At 49.2% G+C, this 18204-nt stretch overlaps 1 protein-coding gene across 1 annotated transcript in view; it reads right to left on the bottom strand.

Moving 5' to 3' along the window:
* The window catches only part of PLCD1 (phospholipase C delta 1), a 160135-nt gene that overhangs the window by 5468 nt on the left and 136463 nt on the right, over positions 1-18204 (bottom strand). The window contains 9 exon segments of the mRNA XM_048511360.1: positions 1976-2154; positions 3230-3346; positions 4537-4690; positions 5272-5400; positions 7369-7515; positions 10184-10328; positions 11252-11453; positions 15197-15428; positions 17421-17550. Of these exon segments, the coding sequence (XP_048367317.1) occupies positions 1976-2154; positions 3230-3346; positions 4537-4690; positions 5272-5400; positions 7369-7515; positions 10184-10328; positions 11252-11453; positions 15197-15428; positions 17421-17550 (1435 nt within the window).

Genomic DNA, 18204 nt, shown 5'->3' with positions numbered 1-18204 from the left:
GGGATCCAGCAGGTTCTCACAGGTTCCTGAGAGTAGGTTACTAAGTATTTGTGTGTGCCGAGAGGGGGTTACTAATTGGTGATTTTGCCATGGGATTTTTGCCTTAGTTACGCCCCTCCTCTCAGCAGTAGCGCGCAGAACTTGAAGCAGTTCTATAGGAGGTGCACCGTAAGGTGGCAGCCTCCGCACCTGCGGTATTCGGCTTCCCACTCCAAGTGACTCATGCAGTGGGCTGCTGCCCTTGCCACAGTTCCTGCCTCAGCAATGCTCCCCACCCCAGAATGCCCGGCCACGCCCCCGTTGTGCCCCGCCCAGCCCCATTGGTGCTACACCACTATTTGAATCCCACCACCATGGGAACCTGTTACTAAAATTTTTGGATCCCACCACTGCTCCAGGGTATAAGATTTTGAGAGTCAACAGTATCCGATGAAGGGAACTTTGACTCTCAGAATTTATACCTCCAAAACCTTGTGGGTCTCTAAGCTGCTACAGGTACTACTGGTCTCAGACTTAGATTTTGGACAGCCAGTGCGACGTGAAAGTCTTCCAGTGGGGCTGTTACAGGAATCCTCTGACTTTTCTGCATAAACCTTTTGAAATGTTTTCAGGCAGGAAATGAAATGTTTTCTCTGAGGAACTCTGAGGAGTTCCACATTTTCCTCCCCTTAAAAAACGTTTTATTTCCAGCCTGGAAATGATTCTTTGGTGTTAAATATTTTCAAAAAATTGTTCCCTTGCTGCGTGGGCCTATTTGGAACATTTTATCCTTCCTGTGGCTGTTTTCTACATCTCTGTGACATCCCTGAACCGTCCCCTTGGCACCATTTTATTGTGTCCCTGAGCTCAGTCCGTTCCCCGCCAATCTTTCATTGGCCAGTTCTAGTTAGTTTTTCTTAATTTTTTTGGGGGTTAAAACTTCAAAGCAGTGATGGCGAACCTTTTTGAGACCGAGTGCCCAAATTGCAACCCAAAACCCACTTATTTATCGCAAAGTGCCAAATCGGTAATTTAACCTGAATAACCCCCTCAAGCAGAGGCCAGTCTGTTGTAGCCTCCAGCAAGTCCCACATGTGCCGCTCTGTGCCTCTCTAGCATCTCTGCCGCCTCTCCCCCTCTCCCCCAGGTAGCAGCCACCTGGAGCACAGGCACCAGGCCCACCAGTTGAGTCCTCCCTGGTTGCTGAGGTGGACACGCATCAAGTCCAGCAGCCCGGGGGGGGCAATTTCCCCACATGATCTAATCCTGTGCGCCAAGGTGCGTGCCCACAGAGAGAGCTCTGAGTGCCACCTCTGGCACCCATGTCATAGGTTCGCCACTACTGCTTTAAAGCATTGATTACATCCAACAACAGAGAATCCATGCATCGAGTCTTCAAAGCATCGATTCTACAAACAGCCAAAAAGGAGGGGAAAAGACCCCTCTCAGGGGCCATAAACCTTTCAAGGGGGTGAGTGGGGGAAAATGGGGTGGGTGGGGCGGGATTGAAAATGTTCTGCAACACTGAGCCGCATCTTGCGGTGTGGACGTTCCTTGTCTAGGCACATTCTTAGAGACTGGAGTGTCTTCATTTCTATGCTGCTGGCTGATTGGGCAACTTGCAAGAATAACGCCACCTGGATTGTTAACACACTTCCGGCATTCTTCTCACTAAAGCGAAACAACTCCCCACAACAAATTCCCAGGCGCTACGTAACACTGGCTGGATCCAGTATGATTGTAGATGCCCAGGCCAAGTGTAAAGGTAAGGCTGTGATTCTGCATAGGACCAACTGCAGTTGATTCCAGTTATGGATTCATAGTGCCTTATGATCCCCTGCCAGCATCATGCTGGCAGGGGATCATGGGAACTGTAGTCCATAACATCTGGAGGGCCGCGAGTTTGACAACTGTGAATTAGAGCATTTTTCATTCCACAAATCTTCTGCGAACCAGACCTCCCTCCCTCTTCACAGATTTCTGCTGCCGCTCCTACCTTAACTCGAAATTTCTTCCGCGTCCGCCACGGCCCTTCTGTGATGGATTTGGGACTGAATTTGGATTTCAGGTCTTGAAGAAAGTCCGGTTTAAGGACGTACCCACAAAAGCCGTTGTCTTGAAACAGGCCCTGGTAGACGTCCATTTCTGCACCCTTGGTCTGAAAATTCAAGGCCACTGAAGGGAGAAAAAGAAATGTTTTGCTTCTAATTACTTTAATAATTTCAGGACAATAATTTGGTTGGTAACAGGTCCCTATTTGGGTGATAAAAATCTATCAATTAATAGATAAGTATCTCTGCATAAGCAGCTTTTACCCTTATGCTTGGGTTGTGTTGGAATTTTATTCAGGCTTACATGGAAGAAACTGATTTTATGAAGAAGAAGAAGAAGAAGAAGAAGAAGAAGAAGAAGAAGAAGAAGAAGAAGAAGAAGAAGAAGAAGAAGAAGAAGAAGAAGAAGAAGAAGAAGAAGAAGAAGAAGAAGAAGAAGAAGAAGAAGAAGAAAGATGAAGAAGAAGATGAAGAAGAAGATGAAGAAGAAGATGAAGAAGAAGAAGAGGAGGAGGAGGAGGAGGAGGAGTTTGGATTTATATCCCCCCTTTCTCTCCTGCAGGAGACTCAAAGGGGCTTACAATCTCCTTGCCCTTCCCCCCTCACAACAAACACCCTGTGAGGTAGGTGGGGCTGAGAGAGCTCCGAGAAGGGCTTACAAGGGGTTTTCCATTGCCTTCCTTTGCAGTCTCCCTTGGTGGTCTCCCATCAAAATATTAACCCTGCTTAATTTCCAAGATCTGATAATCTGATAATTCCAAGATCTGACCAGAGTCCATCTAGTCCAGCACTCTGCTACTCGCAATGGCCCACCAGGTGCCTTTGGGAGCTCACGTGCAGGATGTGAAAGCAATGGCCTTCTGCTGCTGCTGCTCCTGAGCACCTGGTCTGCTAAGGCATCTGCAATCTCAGATCAAGGAGGATCAAGATTGGGAGCCACAGCAAGGTGAGTGCACATTTTAGTGGGTAGCAAAGAGATGGAGTGATTTTCCCAAAACCTGGTCTTTTTCACACTGAGTGCATCAACAAAACATGCCGGGCCTGATCCAGTCAATGTTAAGCACTTTAAATGCCATGGATTCCAATGGGACAGTTTTCATCTAGCTCAGATCTCTCTTATCAATGACCATAGGACGGTAAAGAGTTAAACCTGGACTGGATCACATCCATGGTTTTCAGTAAGGAGCTTCTCCGCTTACCTATCTGGCAACCCACGTTCCACATGTCAACCGGATTGTAGTTGGATGAATCCGTCCTCCACCCTGCTGGGTAGATCCGGCTTAGCTGCTTGATGTTGTGATGGATGAAGCTGGTCCCTAGGACAAACAGAGAGACAGACAGAAGGACACACAGTTCTCTTTCAGGTTTGGGTGGGGTGTGTGTGTGTGAGAAAGAGAAACATCTTTTCCTCTTTCTCTTGCCATATCTGGGAATCCAAGAAAAGGGTGTCTGTGTATATGTGCCATCAAGTCATAGCTGACTTCAGGTGACCCCAGTAGGGCTATTAAGGCAAGAGACAGGTGCAATGGTTTGCCATTGCTTTCTTCGGAATAACAGCCCTGATATTCTTCAGTGGTCTCCCATCTCAGTATTTATGAGGGACAACCCTGCTTAGTTGCTGAGATCTGACAAGATCAGAGGGTCGTCCAGGTAGAGAAAAGCCGGGCATAAAAACCAACTCTTCTTATCTTCTTCAATGGGGCTCTGATATAGAGCAGCAGATCTGATGCCATCAAGACATGCTCATCTGGCTCCTCCCAGTCTCTAGTAGTATTTTGCAAAGGTGGAGCACTCACGGGGACATGTGGAGTCACATGTCCCTGGGTGCATGCCAGCTGGTCACATGGGTAGGCTGACCAGACGTCCCGCTTTTGGCGGGACAGTCCCGCCTTCAAAAAATTTGTACCATGTCCTGCGGGTTATTTCCAGTGTCCTGATTTTGGGAGACTGCTGCACTGCCTTCTGGGGCGCAAGGCAGTGTGGCAGCCTCCCGCGCATGCGCGCGCGGCTGCAGGAGCGCACGGCCTTGTGGGGCGCTCCCGTTTCCCGCCGAAGCGCCCCACAAGGCCATGTGCTCCTGCAGCTGCACGCGTATACGTGCACGTGCTCAGCCGCCCGTCCCGTTTTACAAAGGTGACTATCTGGTCACCTTACACATGGGGGACGGAGAATCGCCCCCCACACCCCTCCCCTCGGCCCCACCCCGCCAGGGTGCTCCTTCAGCAGGTGGAGGCTCCTTTGGCCGAAGGAGCAGCCTGGCGAGGCCGAGGGGTGGCTGGTGGCAGCCCAGCCCAATAAGGGGGGGCGTTGGGATGTTGGAGGGCACCTGGAGCAGGTTTTGCCTCAGGCGCCATCCCCCCCACCCCAAAAAAAATCCCTCTGGTATTTTGATAAATAAACCGAGGGCTAGATTATGCCCATTGACCAGAATCTCCCCAAACTGGTAATTGCTGTCTCTGGAATGTCTCACTGCTTGGAGGTTCAAGGAGCATGTTGCGATACCTACCAGACTCCTGGGCCAGCTTCAGAGCTTTGCCTTCAGTGAAGGAGGACATCTCGTTGAAAGGCCGGGGATTTAAGTCATCGAAACCCTCGAAGTGGACACTTTTGCAGTAGATGACGGTGTCTGACAGCTCCTTGGCCAGTTTCAGCTTGTCACTCTGAACAGGGAACGAAAAAGACCCGCATCTTTTCAAGTTATCTGTTAAGCTGATCAGATGGACACATTGTTTTCCCCACATATATTCTTGGAGCACCTCCATTCAGGCTCCTAGTTATCTTGAGCGTGGCCAAAATGGGAAAATGTGTCATTCAAGAGGTCCTGTCATAGCCTGGAGCAACGGTTTTCCAACTCTGTTCTAGGGAACCCTAGGAGGGATCTTCAATTATGTTTATTGTATTATTCAATTATATTATGTTTATATGTTGTGCACCGCCCAGAGCCCCTTGGGGATAGGGCGGTATAAAAGTCTAAAGAATGAATAAATAAATAGATGGATGGATGGATGTGGATGGATGGATGGATGGATAGATAGATAGATAGATGTGTAACAACCCTGGACTTCCTTGGTGGTCTCCCATCCAAATACTAACCAGGGCTGACCCTGCTTAGCTTCCAAAATCTGATGGGATTGGGCTAGCCCTTAACCACTAGACTACGCATCTGATTCAGTATGAGGCAGCTCCCAGTATTCAACGAGTTTGCAGTTTAAACATCTGGAGAACAGCTCTCAAGACTCACCGACTTTTTGCTCTCCACCTCGATCTTCACGGATTCGTCTTCCATTTCAGCCGCTTCATCCTCATCAGAGACGTCTTCCGCCTCCAAGCTCAGCCTTTTCCCTTTCACGAGAATTTTCCCCTTCAATTGCTAGAAGAGATTGAGAGAAAGGATATTGCTCAAGTGACGTGTCTCGGTGGTTCAAGCAGGGGGAAAAGGAATAACAGTATTTGGTGCAACAGCTTTTGCAATGTGGAAGTAGTGATGTCCCAGTTGTTGGCCAATAGGTACTTATTTGCCAAAATGCAGGGGATGTATTTTTGATAATGGTGGAGCCACGAAAATGTGTGTACTTCTTTTCAACCATTGGGGGGGGGGGGGGGAGTCAGGGACATTCTACAGTTTTATAGGTTACTTCTATCACCAATGCTAATTTTGTTACAGTTGTGATGAGCACCTACTGACTAACACTTGTGACGTTACCAACAACCTGGAATTAAAATTGAAGTCCAACCGCACTATGAAACCTAAAAAGGGTCACTTTTAGACAGTGAGAGAGCTCAGAGGACCACACTCCCTTATGTATCTGAATGAACTGCTGAAACTGAATATGCTGTTTCTTGGAAACAGACATGCCCAGAACAGAGACTCATGCAGAGAGTCTCATCAGTAACATCTTCCGGCAGTGAATCATTTTGCTACATTTGTCTGCGTAGAGGGTGAGACAATCCAGTCACAGAGATGCAGCAGAATCATCATTCATTAAGAGGTAAGGGAAATAACACCTTCATAAGGTGCATTTTCCCACCTATGAGGGCAGCATTCCTTTATTTATTTATTTGTTTGTTTGTTTATTCAGTTTCTATACCGCCTGATCCCCGAAGGTGCTCAACACAAGTCAAATAACATTAAACAGGAGCAAGTCATCCACAATACACAAACACATAGGCTCCATCCCATTAATAATCAATAAAACATCCTAAAAACTCATATAAAACAGCGGATAATAAATAAATAAATAAATAAATAAATAAATAAATAAATAAATAAATAAATAAATAAATAAATAAATAAATAAATAAATAAGCAAGCAAGCAAGCAAGCAAGCAAGAGGCGTACAGAAAAACCCTGATTAAAACCTACCCCAAGAAGGGGACGGCGGGCCCCTCTATATGAGGGGACCCTGATGTAACAGCGCCAAGGCAAAGAGCAGTGAGGGGGCACCATATCAGTGGCTGGACACTCCGAAGGCCCAGTGGAACAACACGGTCTTACAGGTCCTGTGGAACTCACTGAGGTCCCGCAGGGCCTGGACAGTTGGAGGAAGGGTGTTCCACCAGGCCGGGGCCAGTGCTGTAAAAGTCCTGGCCCGTGTGGAGGCCAGCCGCATCATTGAGGGGCTGGGGACCACCAGCAGATTGGCCTCTGCTGAACGTAGAGGCCGGGTAGGGACGTATGGGGTGATGCGGTCCCGAAGGTACGAGGGTCCCAGGCCACGTAACGCCTTGAAGGTCAAAACCCACACCTTGAAAACGATTCGGAATTCAACCGGGAGCCAATGCAGCTGGCGCAACAAAAGGCTGAATATGCTCTCTGAAGGCGCCTCCTGTGAGCAAACGTGCCGCTGCAAGTTGGACCAGTTTAAATTTCCGAAACAAGCGCAAGGGAAGGCCAGCGTAAAGCGGGGTGGACACTTTTGTTAGGCTACTGTGGGCAGGGGTAGCTTCTTCCCCCTTTCCCTAGTGCTGCCAACTCCAGGTTGGGAAATTCCTGGCAATTTGGGGGTGGAGCCTAGAGAGGATGAGGTTTGGGGAAGGAAGGAAGGAAGGAAGGAAGGAAGGAAGGAAGGAAGGAAGGAAGGAAGGAAGGAAGGAAGGAAGGAAGGAAGGAAGGAAGGAAGGAAGGAAGGAAGGAAGGAAGGAAGGAAGGAAGGAAGGAAGGAAGGAAGGAAGGAAGGAAGGAAGGATTCTCAGCCGGGATGTGATGCCAAAGAGGCCGTCTTCCAAAGCAGCAGTTTCCTCCCCTGATTTCTGCTGCCTAGAGATCAGTTGTGTTTCCAGGAGATCTCCAAAGCCCAGCCTCCCCAAGGCAGCCGTCGGCGGCTCTTGCTGAACTCACCTCTGGCGAAGGCAAGCACTTGTTGGAGTTCACGGGGGCCGTGAGGAGCATGCCTTGCAAGATGGTCTGCATGTGTTGCGCTATCATCTTCTGCTGCTCGAGGCTGCAGTGATTCTCCAGGGAGAGGATGACGGGATAAGGAGAGGTCTGCAGAGAACGTGGGAAGAAAGCGCGTGACTCCTGCGTATCAACAGAGCTCCAATGGCCGCAGCCCAGAAAGCGAGTAGAGGCTATCCCAGGGGTCTGCCACCTGCGGCTCTCCATATGTTCAGGGACTACAAATCCCATCAGCCCCTGCCAGCATGGCCAATTGACCATGCTGGCAGGGGCTGATGGGAGTTGTGATCCATGAACATCTGGAGAGCCGCAGGTTGCAGACCCCTGGACTATCCTCTTTTGAAGGACATTTGGTAGACTGAATGGTTCGCTTGTGTGTGTATTATTATTATTATTGTTGCTGTTGTTGTTGTTGTTGTTATTATTATTATTATTAATTGGGTTTATAGACCGCCCTCCCCCGGAGGGCTCAGGGCGGTGAACAGCATATAAATAGAGCTCAATCAGGTTAAGGTACAATAAATACACGTTAATACGGCTCTAATAAAAATAAACCCTACCCCATTAAAATGCAGCATTGTAAATTAATGTTGACTCAAGATGGCGTCTGCTATCAATTCCCTCCAAAAACCCAGAGGGGAAGGGCGGTAGGATCCACATGATGTTATACAAAAGAAGAAGGAGGGGGGGAGGGAGGGGGCCCCTATCAACGGCTGGTCTCCCCAAAAGCCCGGTGGAACAGCTCAGCCTTGCAGGCCCTGCGGAACTCGACAAGATCCCGCAGGGCCCAGACAGCTGGTGGGAGAGCATTCCACCAGGCGGGGGCCAGAGCTGTAAAGGCTCTGGCCCGGATGGAGGCCAGCCGTATCATTGAGGGGCCAGGGAAGTATGAAGTATGAAGAGCTGCCTTGTCACAGCCGACTTCCGGCAACCCCAGCGAGGAGCATTCAAGGTAAGTGAGAAACAGCCGCAGTTCACCATTGCCTTCCTTTGCAAAGTCTTCTTTGGTGGTCTCCCATATACCACTTACAGTGACCCCAGGAAGGGGCTTTTTGAAGACAAGATAGATGCAGAGGTGGTTTGCCATCGCCTTCCCCTGCAGAGCCTTCCTTGAAAATCTCCCTTCCACAGACTGACGCTACTTAGCTTCCAAGATATGACCAGATCAGGCCAGAGGTGGGATCCAACCAGTTCTCACCACTTCTCTAGAAGCGGTTACTAATTTTTTCTGAGTGCCGAGAAGGGGTTACGAAAGCAGCCTCCCTGCCCAATAGGGACTGGAGGTGCGTGTGTGCGGCGACGCCACTGTTTGCATCCCACCCCCGTCGGAACCTGTTATTAAAAATTTTGGATCCCACCACTGGATCAGACTACATCACGTCCCTTTCAAGTTTACATGTGGTTGAAATGTTAAGAAATATCGATGTTCTGGATGTCTGCTTGTATGGGAGGGCAGGCAGAGGTGGGATCCAGCAGGTTCTCACAGGTTCCCGAGAGTAGGTTACTAATTATTTGTGTGTGCCGAGAGGGGGTTACTAATTGGTGATTTTGCCACGTGATTTTGGCCTTAGTTACGCCCCTCCTCTCAGCAGTAGCGCGCAGAACTTGAAGCAGTCTAGCAGGAGGTGCACCGGCGTGCGTGGCAGCCTGTGCCTGCGTGCATTCGTTTCCCGCCCAAGGACCAGCACTGTGGCTGCATCCTTGCCACAACCCCGCCCAGGAATGCCCAGCCACGCCCCCGTCGTGCCCCGCCCAGCCCCCTTGGCGCTACCACAGTTTGAATCCCACCACCATGGGAACCTGTTTCTAAAAATTTTGGATCCCACCACTGAGGGCAGGGTATTCCTTTGTCTGAACAATGAAATGGCACAGTCCAGAAAATGCTTTAGCTATGTGTTTGATCATTGATTTTGCCTCTAAGAATATCATGTAAAAACAAACAAACCCAAGTTTCTATCCTTTATGAAGTGGGATTCAGCTGGTTCGCACGGTTCAGTAGAACCTGTAGCTAATCCCACCATTGTGCCCGCAGGCCCCCTCCTCACAGCCCACTTGAGCAGGAGGGCTGCTTCCACCTCCTCCTCGATCTCCATCAGCTACCGCCCCCCTCCCCCCCCCGGCTTAACCTCCCTTGATGGAGATGAAGGAGGAGGCGAAAGCAGCCAGCAGCAAGTCGTGGCCCCGTCAGCTTCTGCAGCCCTGCCTCCCCCCGCCCCCCGATCTCCATTGATGGAGGTTGAGCCGGGGAGGCGGTAGCTGGTTCTGGTTCAGCGGGGGGGGGGCAGCACCCCACCGCCCTCCCCCCACTCAACCAGAACTGGTTGTTAAATTATTTCAATGGTTCCCAAACTTATTTGGCCTACCGCCTCCTTTCCAGAAAAAATATTACTTAGCGCCCCCTGGAAATTAATTTTTTTAAAATTTTTAATAGCAATTAAACAGAAAGATATATGTATTAATGTTTCTACCTGTGGCCATCACCGCCCCCCTGGATGGCTGCAGCACCCACCAGGGGGCAGTGGCGCCCACTTTGGGAATCACTGAATTATTTGAATCCCACCGCTGCCCTTATGGCTGCAGAAATCCCCGTGGGCAACGGCTGTGGATCTGTCAGCATCCAGGGATTTCAGAAGACAAACTGCTCAGAGCATATTCAGGGGCAAAAAGACAACCGGGCTGATCTGCTTTTTAAAACATGCAGTGAGAAAAAAAAAATCAGGCCCATTTTTCAACTGGGGAGCGGGAAAATGTTCCTTACCTTGAAAGCATAGTTCTTGATAGCTTTGATGACGTCACAGAAAAGGATTTTAGAGGTCAAGGTGTAGCCGTGATAAATAACCGGCTCCGAATTAGGGCCGTCCCAGCAATCCAGTTCAACACAGCGGCATCCTTTCGTCAGGGCTCTGAAAAGAAAGAAAGCAAAAGAGTCTCTAATCGAGAATTCCAAAGATGGCTGGAGGAAGAGGAGGGGAAGGAGGAAGAAGAAAGGAGGAGAAAGGAGGAGGAGGAGGAGGAAGAAGAGGAGTTTGGATTTATGTCTCCCCTTTCTCTCCTGTAAGGAGACTCAAAGAGGCTCACAATCTCCTTTCCCTCCCCCCCCCCCACCACAACAAACACCCTGTGAGGTGGGTGGGGCTGAGAGAGCTCCGAAGAACTGTGACTAGCCCAAGGTCACCCAGCTGGCATTTGTTGGAGCGCACAAACTAATCTGGTTCACCAGATAAGCCTCTGCCACTGAGATGGAGGAGTGGGGAATCAAACCCGGTCCTCCAGATTAGAGTGCACCTGCTCTTAACTACTACACCACGCTGACTCTCAAGAGGTTTGGAAAGATGTGGTGGCTAGCCATTTTCTTGGGATTACAACTGATCTTCAGGGGACAGAGATCAGTTTCCCTGGAGAAAATGGCGGCTTTGGAAGGTGGACTCTACGGACTCCCTTAACCAACCCTCACCAAACCTGGGTGATAGCATCAGGATTGTCTCCTGAAACAGCCCTGAAATTTGGGGGCTGCTAGCCTAAAAACTGCACCCCCTGGAGGCCAAAAACGGAAAACCCACTAAAATACCAAAAAACCGCCACAAACGACCCCTGCATTTTTGGCACCAGCCACAAGTGAGCGCCGTGGGCAACTGCCCACTTTGCCCAATGGGCATTACGCCCCTGCCAGGAAGCTCAGTGGATGATCTTGGGGCAGCCACTTTCTCTCAGCCCAAGAGATTATGTCCCATTGAAGTCCCCGCTCCCCTAAACCGTGCCTTCCTCAGGGTCCACCCCCAAAATCTCCAGGTACTTCCCAAGCTGGAGTTGGCATCCCTCCTCATACCTGATGTAAGCCTCCGTACTGCTGGGCCCCCTCAGCTGATCTTCCATGAGGTAGGTGTTGTGTGAAGATGACACAAAATAGTGGTTGAGGGGTTTGGTCATGTCCTGGTACACCTGGCGATGCACCTTATTGAAGATGTTCCCGTCATCGGACAGCAAATACATCAGGAAGCCGTCTTTAGTCATGGCCTGCTCTTGTTTGACTGCACAAGCACACAAAAACAGTGAGAAAACAGTACAGTGATTACATATCGCAAAAGATTGCTCAGAGGCACAAGCAGAGAGCAGTTTTGCCACAGCTGAGCCCTTTTGAACCCCTGTTGCAGAAGCGTAATGCCCATTGGGCAAGGTGGGCAGCTGCCCAGGGCATCACCTTCTGGGGGGCATCAAAATGCAGGGTTCGTTTTTGGGTATTTTTAGTGGTTTTCCATTTTTGGCCTGTAGGGGGTGCAGTTTTTAGGCTAGCGGGACCAAATTTTCAGCGTATCATCAGGAGACTCTCCTTATGCTACCCCCCCCCCCCCAAGTTTGGTGAGGTTTGGTTCAGGGAGTCCAAAGTTAGCATAAGGACAGTCTACTGATGATACGCTGAAATTTTGGTGCTGATATGTCTAAAAATGCACCCCCTGCAGGCACCAATGTCCTGGTGCAAAAAAAATTGGTCGTGGTGGAGTGGCCGCCCATGGGGGGGGGGGGGGCAGCCAACTCAGGTTTTGCCCAGGGCTACAGTTTGCCTCGTTACGCCCCTGCCCTGTTGACATTGATTTAATCAGCATTTCCCCATGGAAACCAGTAGGATTTTATGAAGGGCTTAACTCTGGCTGGATCACAGATTCACCCTATACAGTGCTGTGAAGGGGCCCAGTGAATCTTTGGAACGGATTAATTGGCAAATATTCTTGCACCCTTTGATGACGTCACTGAAAGCATGCTGGATTCCATTTATTGCTGCTGCTGCTGTTACTGGGCTTTCCCGCATTCTCATATGCTTCAAATCTAAATTCCTGTTCTTTGGAGGGTTTCCCCCCCTAGTCCTGCCCTTGTTTTGCTCCCTCTAGTGGCCGATTCAACATAACACCAGTTTATATCATACATCTTACTTTGGATATACATTGGTGTTATATCAAATCGACCACTAGGGGAGCAAAACACACATGGAACTGAAGCCCTCTCCTCCCCCAAGAAAAAAGGAACTTAGAAGCAAGAAACCCAAGAATATAGAAACACCTGTTTTTATCATCATCATCATCACCACCACCATCATTTCCCATGTTATAAAAGAACTATGATTTCTCCAGGGAATGAAGGGTCGCCTTTAAGAAGGTCTCCAGTTTAACGTGGGCTAACTACGTTCTTATTGGCGTTCCGAGATCCAGAATTGCTGGTTTAACTTTTTCGCTACCTGCTGTTTTTCAAAATAGCATTGGGATTTTGTACTGTAACTGTATCATCCTAGTCCAGTGGTGGCGAACCTTTGGCACTCCAGATGTTATGGACTACAATTCCCTTCGGGGGAGGGCGGTTTATAAATATAATTAACAACAACAACAACAACAACAACAACAACAACAACAACAACAGCCCCTGCCAGCATGGCCAATTGGGAATTGTAGTCCATGAACATCTGGAGTGGCATAGGTTCGCCACCATGGTCCTAGTCTATAGTGGTCTCCACATGAGAACAGGCTTGTGGGGTTTCCCCATGGCTGGGAAGCTGCCAATACAGTGCAACAATGGGGGCTTCCACAGGATGCTTTCCCTCGAAGTCTCCCTGCCTCATTCCGCCAGCAGCAGCCAATCACCATTCCTCTGGGGCACTTGGTCTTTTTCAAATTTTTGCGGTGGGATCCAAAAGTTTTAGTAACAGGTTCCCTCGCCAGCCCCCCTCCCCTCAGCAAAGGGGGCAGAGGCGTACCTAGGGAAACCTGAGCCCTGGGCAAAACCTGAGTTGGATGCCCCCCCCATGGGCAGCCACCCCACCACGACCCCCCCCCAAAAAATTTTTTTGCACCAGGTCATTTCTAAATCAACATCACATTATAGAAAATGCCCCAACTCACAAATCTGAACACAGCAATGGAGAAACACACAGGTTCTTTGATAGAGACTGGTGAGATAAAAGGTACGAAAGGCTGAGAATCAATTAATTGCAGTACCTGAAAGGGATTAATCCAGTTCAGGGAGTTACATTATTAGTCGCAATTGCTATATGGAACCTTCACGTTCAAAGGCAGGATGCCTCTCGGGGAGGCGAGGGCGTGGAGGCGGAAAAGTGGACCCAATTAGTAACCCCCTCTCGGCACACACAAATAATTAGTAACCCACTGTCGGGAACTGGTGAGAACCTGCTGGATCCCACCTCTGATATAGCTCATATCTACATACTCTTATCACAATTATGTAACAGGTTCTGTGAATTCCCAGCTTTTTTTTAAAAAAAAAGTCTCTAGTCTCTTCCGTTGCGGAGAACACCATGTTGTGGAGAAGCAAAGAAAAGAAAACCACTTCCCAACAGCATTGAGCCCCAAGGATCAACGTTCCCTCTAAGTTGTGTGGTTGCACAGCTGCACAGGCACTGTATTGGTGCTGCGCAGGTTGGGAAGCTGCCCAGCAGGGGGAGCTCTTACCGCTGCTTAGTTCTTCAGTGAACGCGACCTTCTGCGCAGCTCTATGGAAGTGTTAGAGCATAGGTGTCAAACTCGCGGCCCTCCAGATGTTATGGACTACAGTTCCCATCATCCCCTGCCAGAATGATGCTGGCAGGGGATTATGGGAACTGTATTCCATAACATCTGGAGGGCCGCGAGTTTGACACCTGTGTGTTAGAGGGACCACTGCTGGGCGTATAACCCATGTGGAGGTCTCCTATTTCTATTATTTTAAATGTTTTGTAACCTGTCCTGACTATTTAAATCAGGGGTCTTCAACCATTTTGAGCCTGTGGGCCCTTTGGGAATTGCTGACACAGCATGGTGGGCGCAACCACAAAACGACTGCCGTGGCTTACCATAGGTTACACAGCAAAGATTCTTGTGCTATGGTGACAGCTGGAGAAAATGGCTGCTTTGGAAGGCAGACTCTGTGGCATTATGCCCCACTGAAGTCTCTCCCCTCTGCAAACCCTGCTGTCCTCAGACTCGACCCACAAAATCTCCAGGTATTTGCCCAACCAGAGTAGCATTGTCCCCACTTTGTTCCTGACAATCACTCAACCCTATGAGCAGAATATTTGAGCTCTCGGTGGTCTGCAGTGGGAAGGAGGAGACAGAGAAATTCTTTTCACTTCATTAGTGGCAATTTAGATCCAACCCAAAATATATTCCATTGCTGTGTTTACATTTTTTAAAAAAAACATGAATCTCTAGAGGAGTTCTCTGCCAAAGGCAGCATGTAGGTCAGTGGTGGCGAACCTATGGCATGGGTGCCAGAGGTGGCACTTGGAGCCCTCTCTGTGGGCACACGCAGAGTTCATCATTGGGGGGGGGTGGAAAATCATCCCCCCACACACACATCTAGGCTGACCTGGGCCACTAGGTAACCCTGTTAAGTAACCCTGTTAAGTACCGTTAAGCCCCACTGATTTTCATGGGAAGAACTAAAGCGCAATCCTTTACCTGGGAGTAAGCTCGGTTGCTGGCAATGGGGTTTGCTTCTGAGTAAACCCTCCTAGGGTCGTGATTCACCCGTTAGAAGCGTTGCACGGTTGCTTCAAAGCAAAGCCACCGACTACCACCAAGCTTACTCCCGAGTAACGCGTGCCTCGGAGCCAACCGTTTTTCCTAAACTAAAACCTCAGTATTCAGGTTAAATTGCCGTGCTGGCACTTTGCGATAAATAAGTGGGTTTTGGATTGCAGTTTGGGCACTCAGTCTCGAAAAGGTTCACCATCACTGATGTAGGTATTGCAAAGAGGGAAATCGCTAAGTCTCATGGTGAAGGGGCCTACTAGTTTCGTTGGGTTCGTATCTCTCAATCAGAGAGCGGGCCATCTCCAGTCCTGCGTCCTCCTCATGTTGTTCTTCTTGGAGGAATCTCACCAGGTTGTCTAGCGACATGATCTGTTCGGTGTCAGAATATCGCGAGAAGATGCCGCCGATCTCTTCCCGCTCAGTCAGTAACTTATAGAAGACTTCAATTTCGTCGTCTTCCAAGGTGTCTGTCTGAGATGTGTCACATCGCTGTGGACACAGAGAGCAGAGATGAAACCATCCTTTCTTTATAAGCTGCAACCTGAGCCAGGGCTAGACAATGCAAAACATAAGAATCACCGGAAACGGTCAATATTGATCACCAGCAGGGAGCACCTGATAGACAACTCTCGATGAGTAAGCCCAGTGTCTCTTTTTTCTGATCTTTATTATTGATTACCGGTATTAAGGAACTTTCTTAAATACATAATTGAGTTTATTGTGCCTATTTAATGTTTATTTGTGTGTCCGATTGATTCTTAAGCTGCCCTTCCTCGTAAGGACTAAGGGTATATTATTATTATTAAATAATAAATATTTAATATTTTCTCCCTAAAAAATTCAAGTGTACAGTGGAATCAGCAACCGCTGAGTGGAAGGAGGACTACGGTCGTTTCCCCACTTACCTCGACCACCCTGTGCTGCGTGCTACTCTCAGCACGCGTAATTTCTGGCGCGCTCCCGGGCTTCCCCACGACCCCGCGCTCTGCGCAGGGTCATCAAAAGGCGCCGTTTTGAGGAGTGCCAGGAATGACGCGTGGTGAGGGGGCGCGACAGCGGCAGGGTCGGGGCGGTTGTGTTGTCACCGCCCCTGTAGTGGGGAGTGCCGGGGGACCCCGCGCTACTTGGCGACAGTAGTGCGCAGCAGACGGTAAGTGGGAAAACGACCTACAAAAGCAGAGAATACAAAAGAAGGAGTTTGGATTTCTCTCCTTTAAGGAGACTCAAAGGGGCTTACAATCTCCTTTCCTTTCCTATCCCCACAACAGACACTTTGTGAGGCAGGTGAGGCTGAGAGAGTTTGGAGAGAACTGTGACTGGCCCAACTTCACCCAGTAGGAAAGTAGGAGTGGGGAAACAAATCTGGTTCACCAGATAAGAGTCCGCCACTCATGTGGAGCGGTGGGGAATCAAAGCCGGTTTTCTAGATGAGAGAGTCCACCTGCTCTTAACCACTACACCAGTGATGGAGAACCTATGGCACGGGTGCCAAAGGTGGCACTCAGAGCCCTCTCTGTGGGCACACACACATAGAGTTCGTCATGTGGGGGTGGAAAATCCCCCCCACACACACACACACCAATCTAGGCTGGCCTGAGCCACTGAGCACGACGTGTGCGCACCGTGGTGAGCAGGGAGGACTCGGCTGGCAGACCTGGTGCCAGTGCTCCAAGTGGCTGCTTCCCAGAGGGGGCAGAGATGCTAGAGAGGCACAGAGTGGTGTGCGTGGGACTTGCTGGATCCTACAGCAGGCTGGCCCCTGCCCGAGCAGGTGGGGCGGAGGAAGAGAGAGCCAACCGTTTTTTTCTAAACTAAAACCTCAGCCTTCAGGTTAAATTGCCGGGTTGGCACTTTGCAATAAATAAGTGGGGTTTGGATTGCAATTTGGGCACTCGGTCTCAAAAAGGTTCGCCATCACTGCACTACACCATGCTGGCAAGTAGGTTGCCATTCTACAGGTGAGGCCTGGAAATATCTTGGAACTTCTCCTTCCCAGCTGATTCCTAGAACATTTGACGGGTTCCTAAGTTCTGCAAAATAGTATGTGTCTATGTCAGGGGTAGGGAACCTGCGGCTCTCCAGATGTTCAAGAACTACAATTCCCATCAGCCTCTGTCAGCATGGCCAATTGGCCATGCTGGTAGGGGCTGATGGGAATTGTAGTTCCTGAACATCTGGAGAGCCGCAGGTTCCCTACCCCTGGTCTATGTTTACCAATTAAACATCATAAACATGCATGTTGATCATACATTATAGTAAAGAAAGAAGACTCAGAAATATTATAACACTGCTCCTCATCACTGCACACTAAAATTGTAATACATAACATAATCATGTACTATAAAACAATTGGGCGCAGTTTTCGGTCTGCCCAATAAACCCGTCTGCGGTGGAAAAATGCTACTGTTCCAAATAATTCATGTTTAATTTTGCTCTGCAAAGCATCAAGTTGCACCAGGCGTAAAATAAAATTCCCCTTACCTCAAAGATCTGCCGCGCATAGTTGTCATCTACTTGAATGTTGACTTCTTTCAAAAAGTTCTTGAGCTCTTTGAAGGTCATCTTGTTGTCTTTGTTCTTGTCCGCCTTCCGCAAACACGCGTGAATCCAGCTGTTGAAGCGATTATAAGGAGCATACACCACAAGATGCCTGCCACATCATTCTAAACACCTAAAGCACAGGTGTCAAACTCGCGGTCCTCCAGATGTTATGGACTGCAGTTCCCATCATCCCCTGCCAGCATCATGCCGGCAGGGGATGATGGGAACCATAGTCCATAACATCTGGAGGGTCGCAAGTTTGACTCCTATGATCTAAAGCAGGGGTAGGGAACCTGCGGCTCTCCAGATGTTCAGGAACTACAATTCCCATCAGCCCCTACCAGCATGGCCAATTGGCCATGCTGACAGAGGCTGATGGGAATTGTAGTTCCTGAACATCTGGAGAGCTGCAGGTTCCCTACCCCTGATCTAAAGGTTTCTTGGAAATATTTGTTTATTTATATTCTACCTTTTTCCCAAGGTGGCTTACATACAGAAATAATTAGTAACTCTCCTCTCCTCCGTTTTACCTTCACAGCAACTCTGTAAGGTAGGCCAGGCTGAGAGTGTGGGACAGGCTCAACACCACCCATTGGCACATAATACACTGGACATCACAGTGACTGAGGACGAGAAAGTGACCATCATCGACGTAGCGGTAGCTGGTGACAGCGGGTTTGTTGAAAAAGGACATGAGAAGGTCACTAAATACCATGATTAGAAA

This window comes from Sphaerodactylus townsendi, linkage group LG11 (genome assembly GCF_021028975.2).
Source record: "Sphaerodactylus townsendi isolate TG3544 linkage group LG11, MPM_Stown_v2.3, whole genome shotgun sequence".
In the NCBI taxonomy this organism is placed as follows: Eukaryota; Metazoa; Chordata; class Lepidosauria; order Squamata; family Sphaerodactylidae; genus Sphaerodactylus; species Sphaerodactylus townsendi.
Note: the sequence above shows the minus strand (reverse complement) of the source record. Positions and strands in the feature narration are given on the sequence as shown.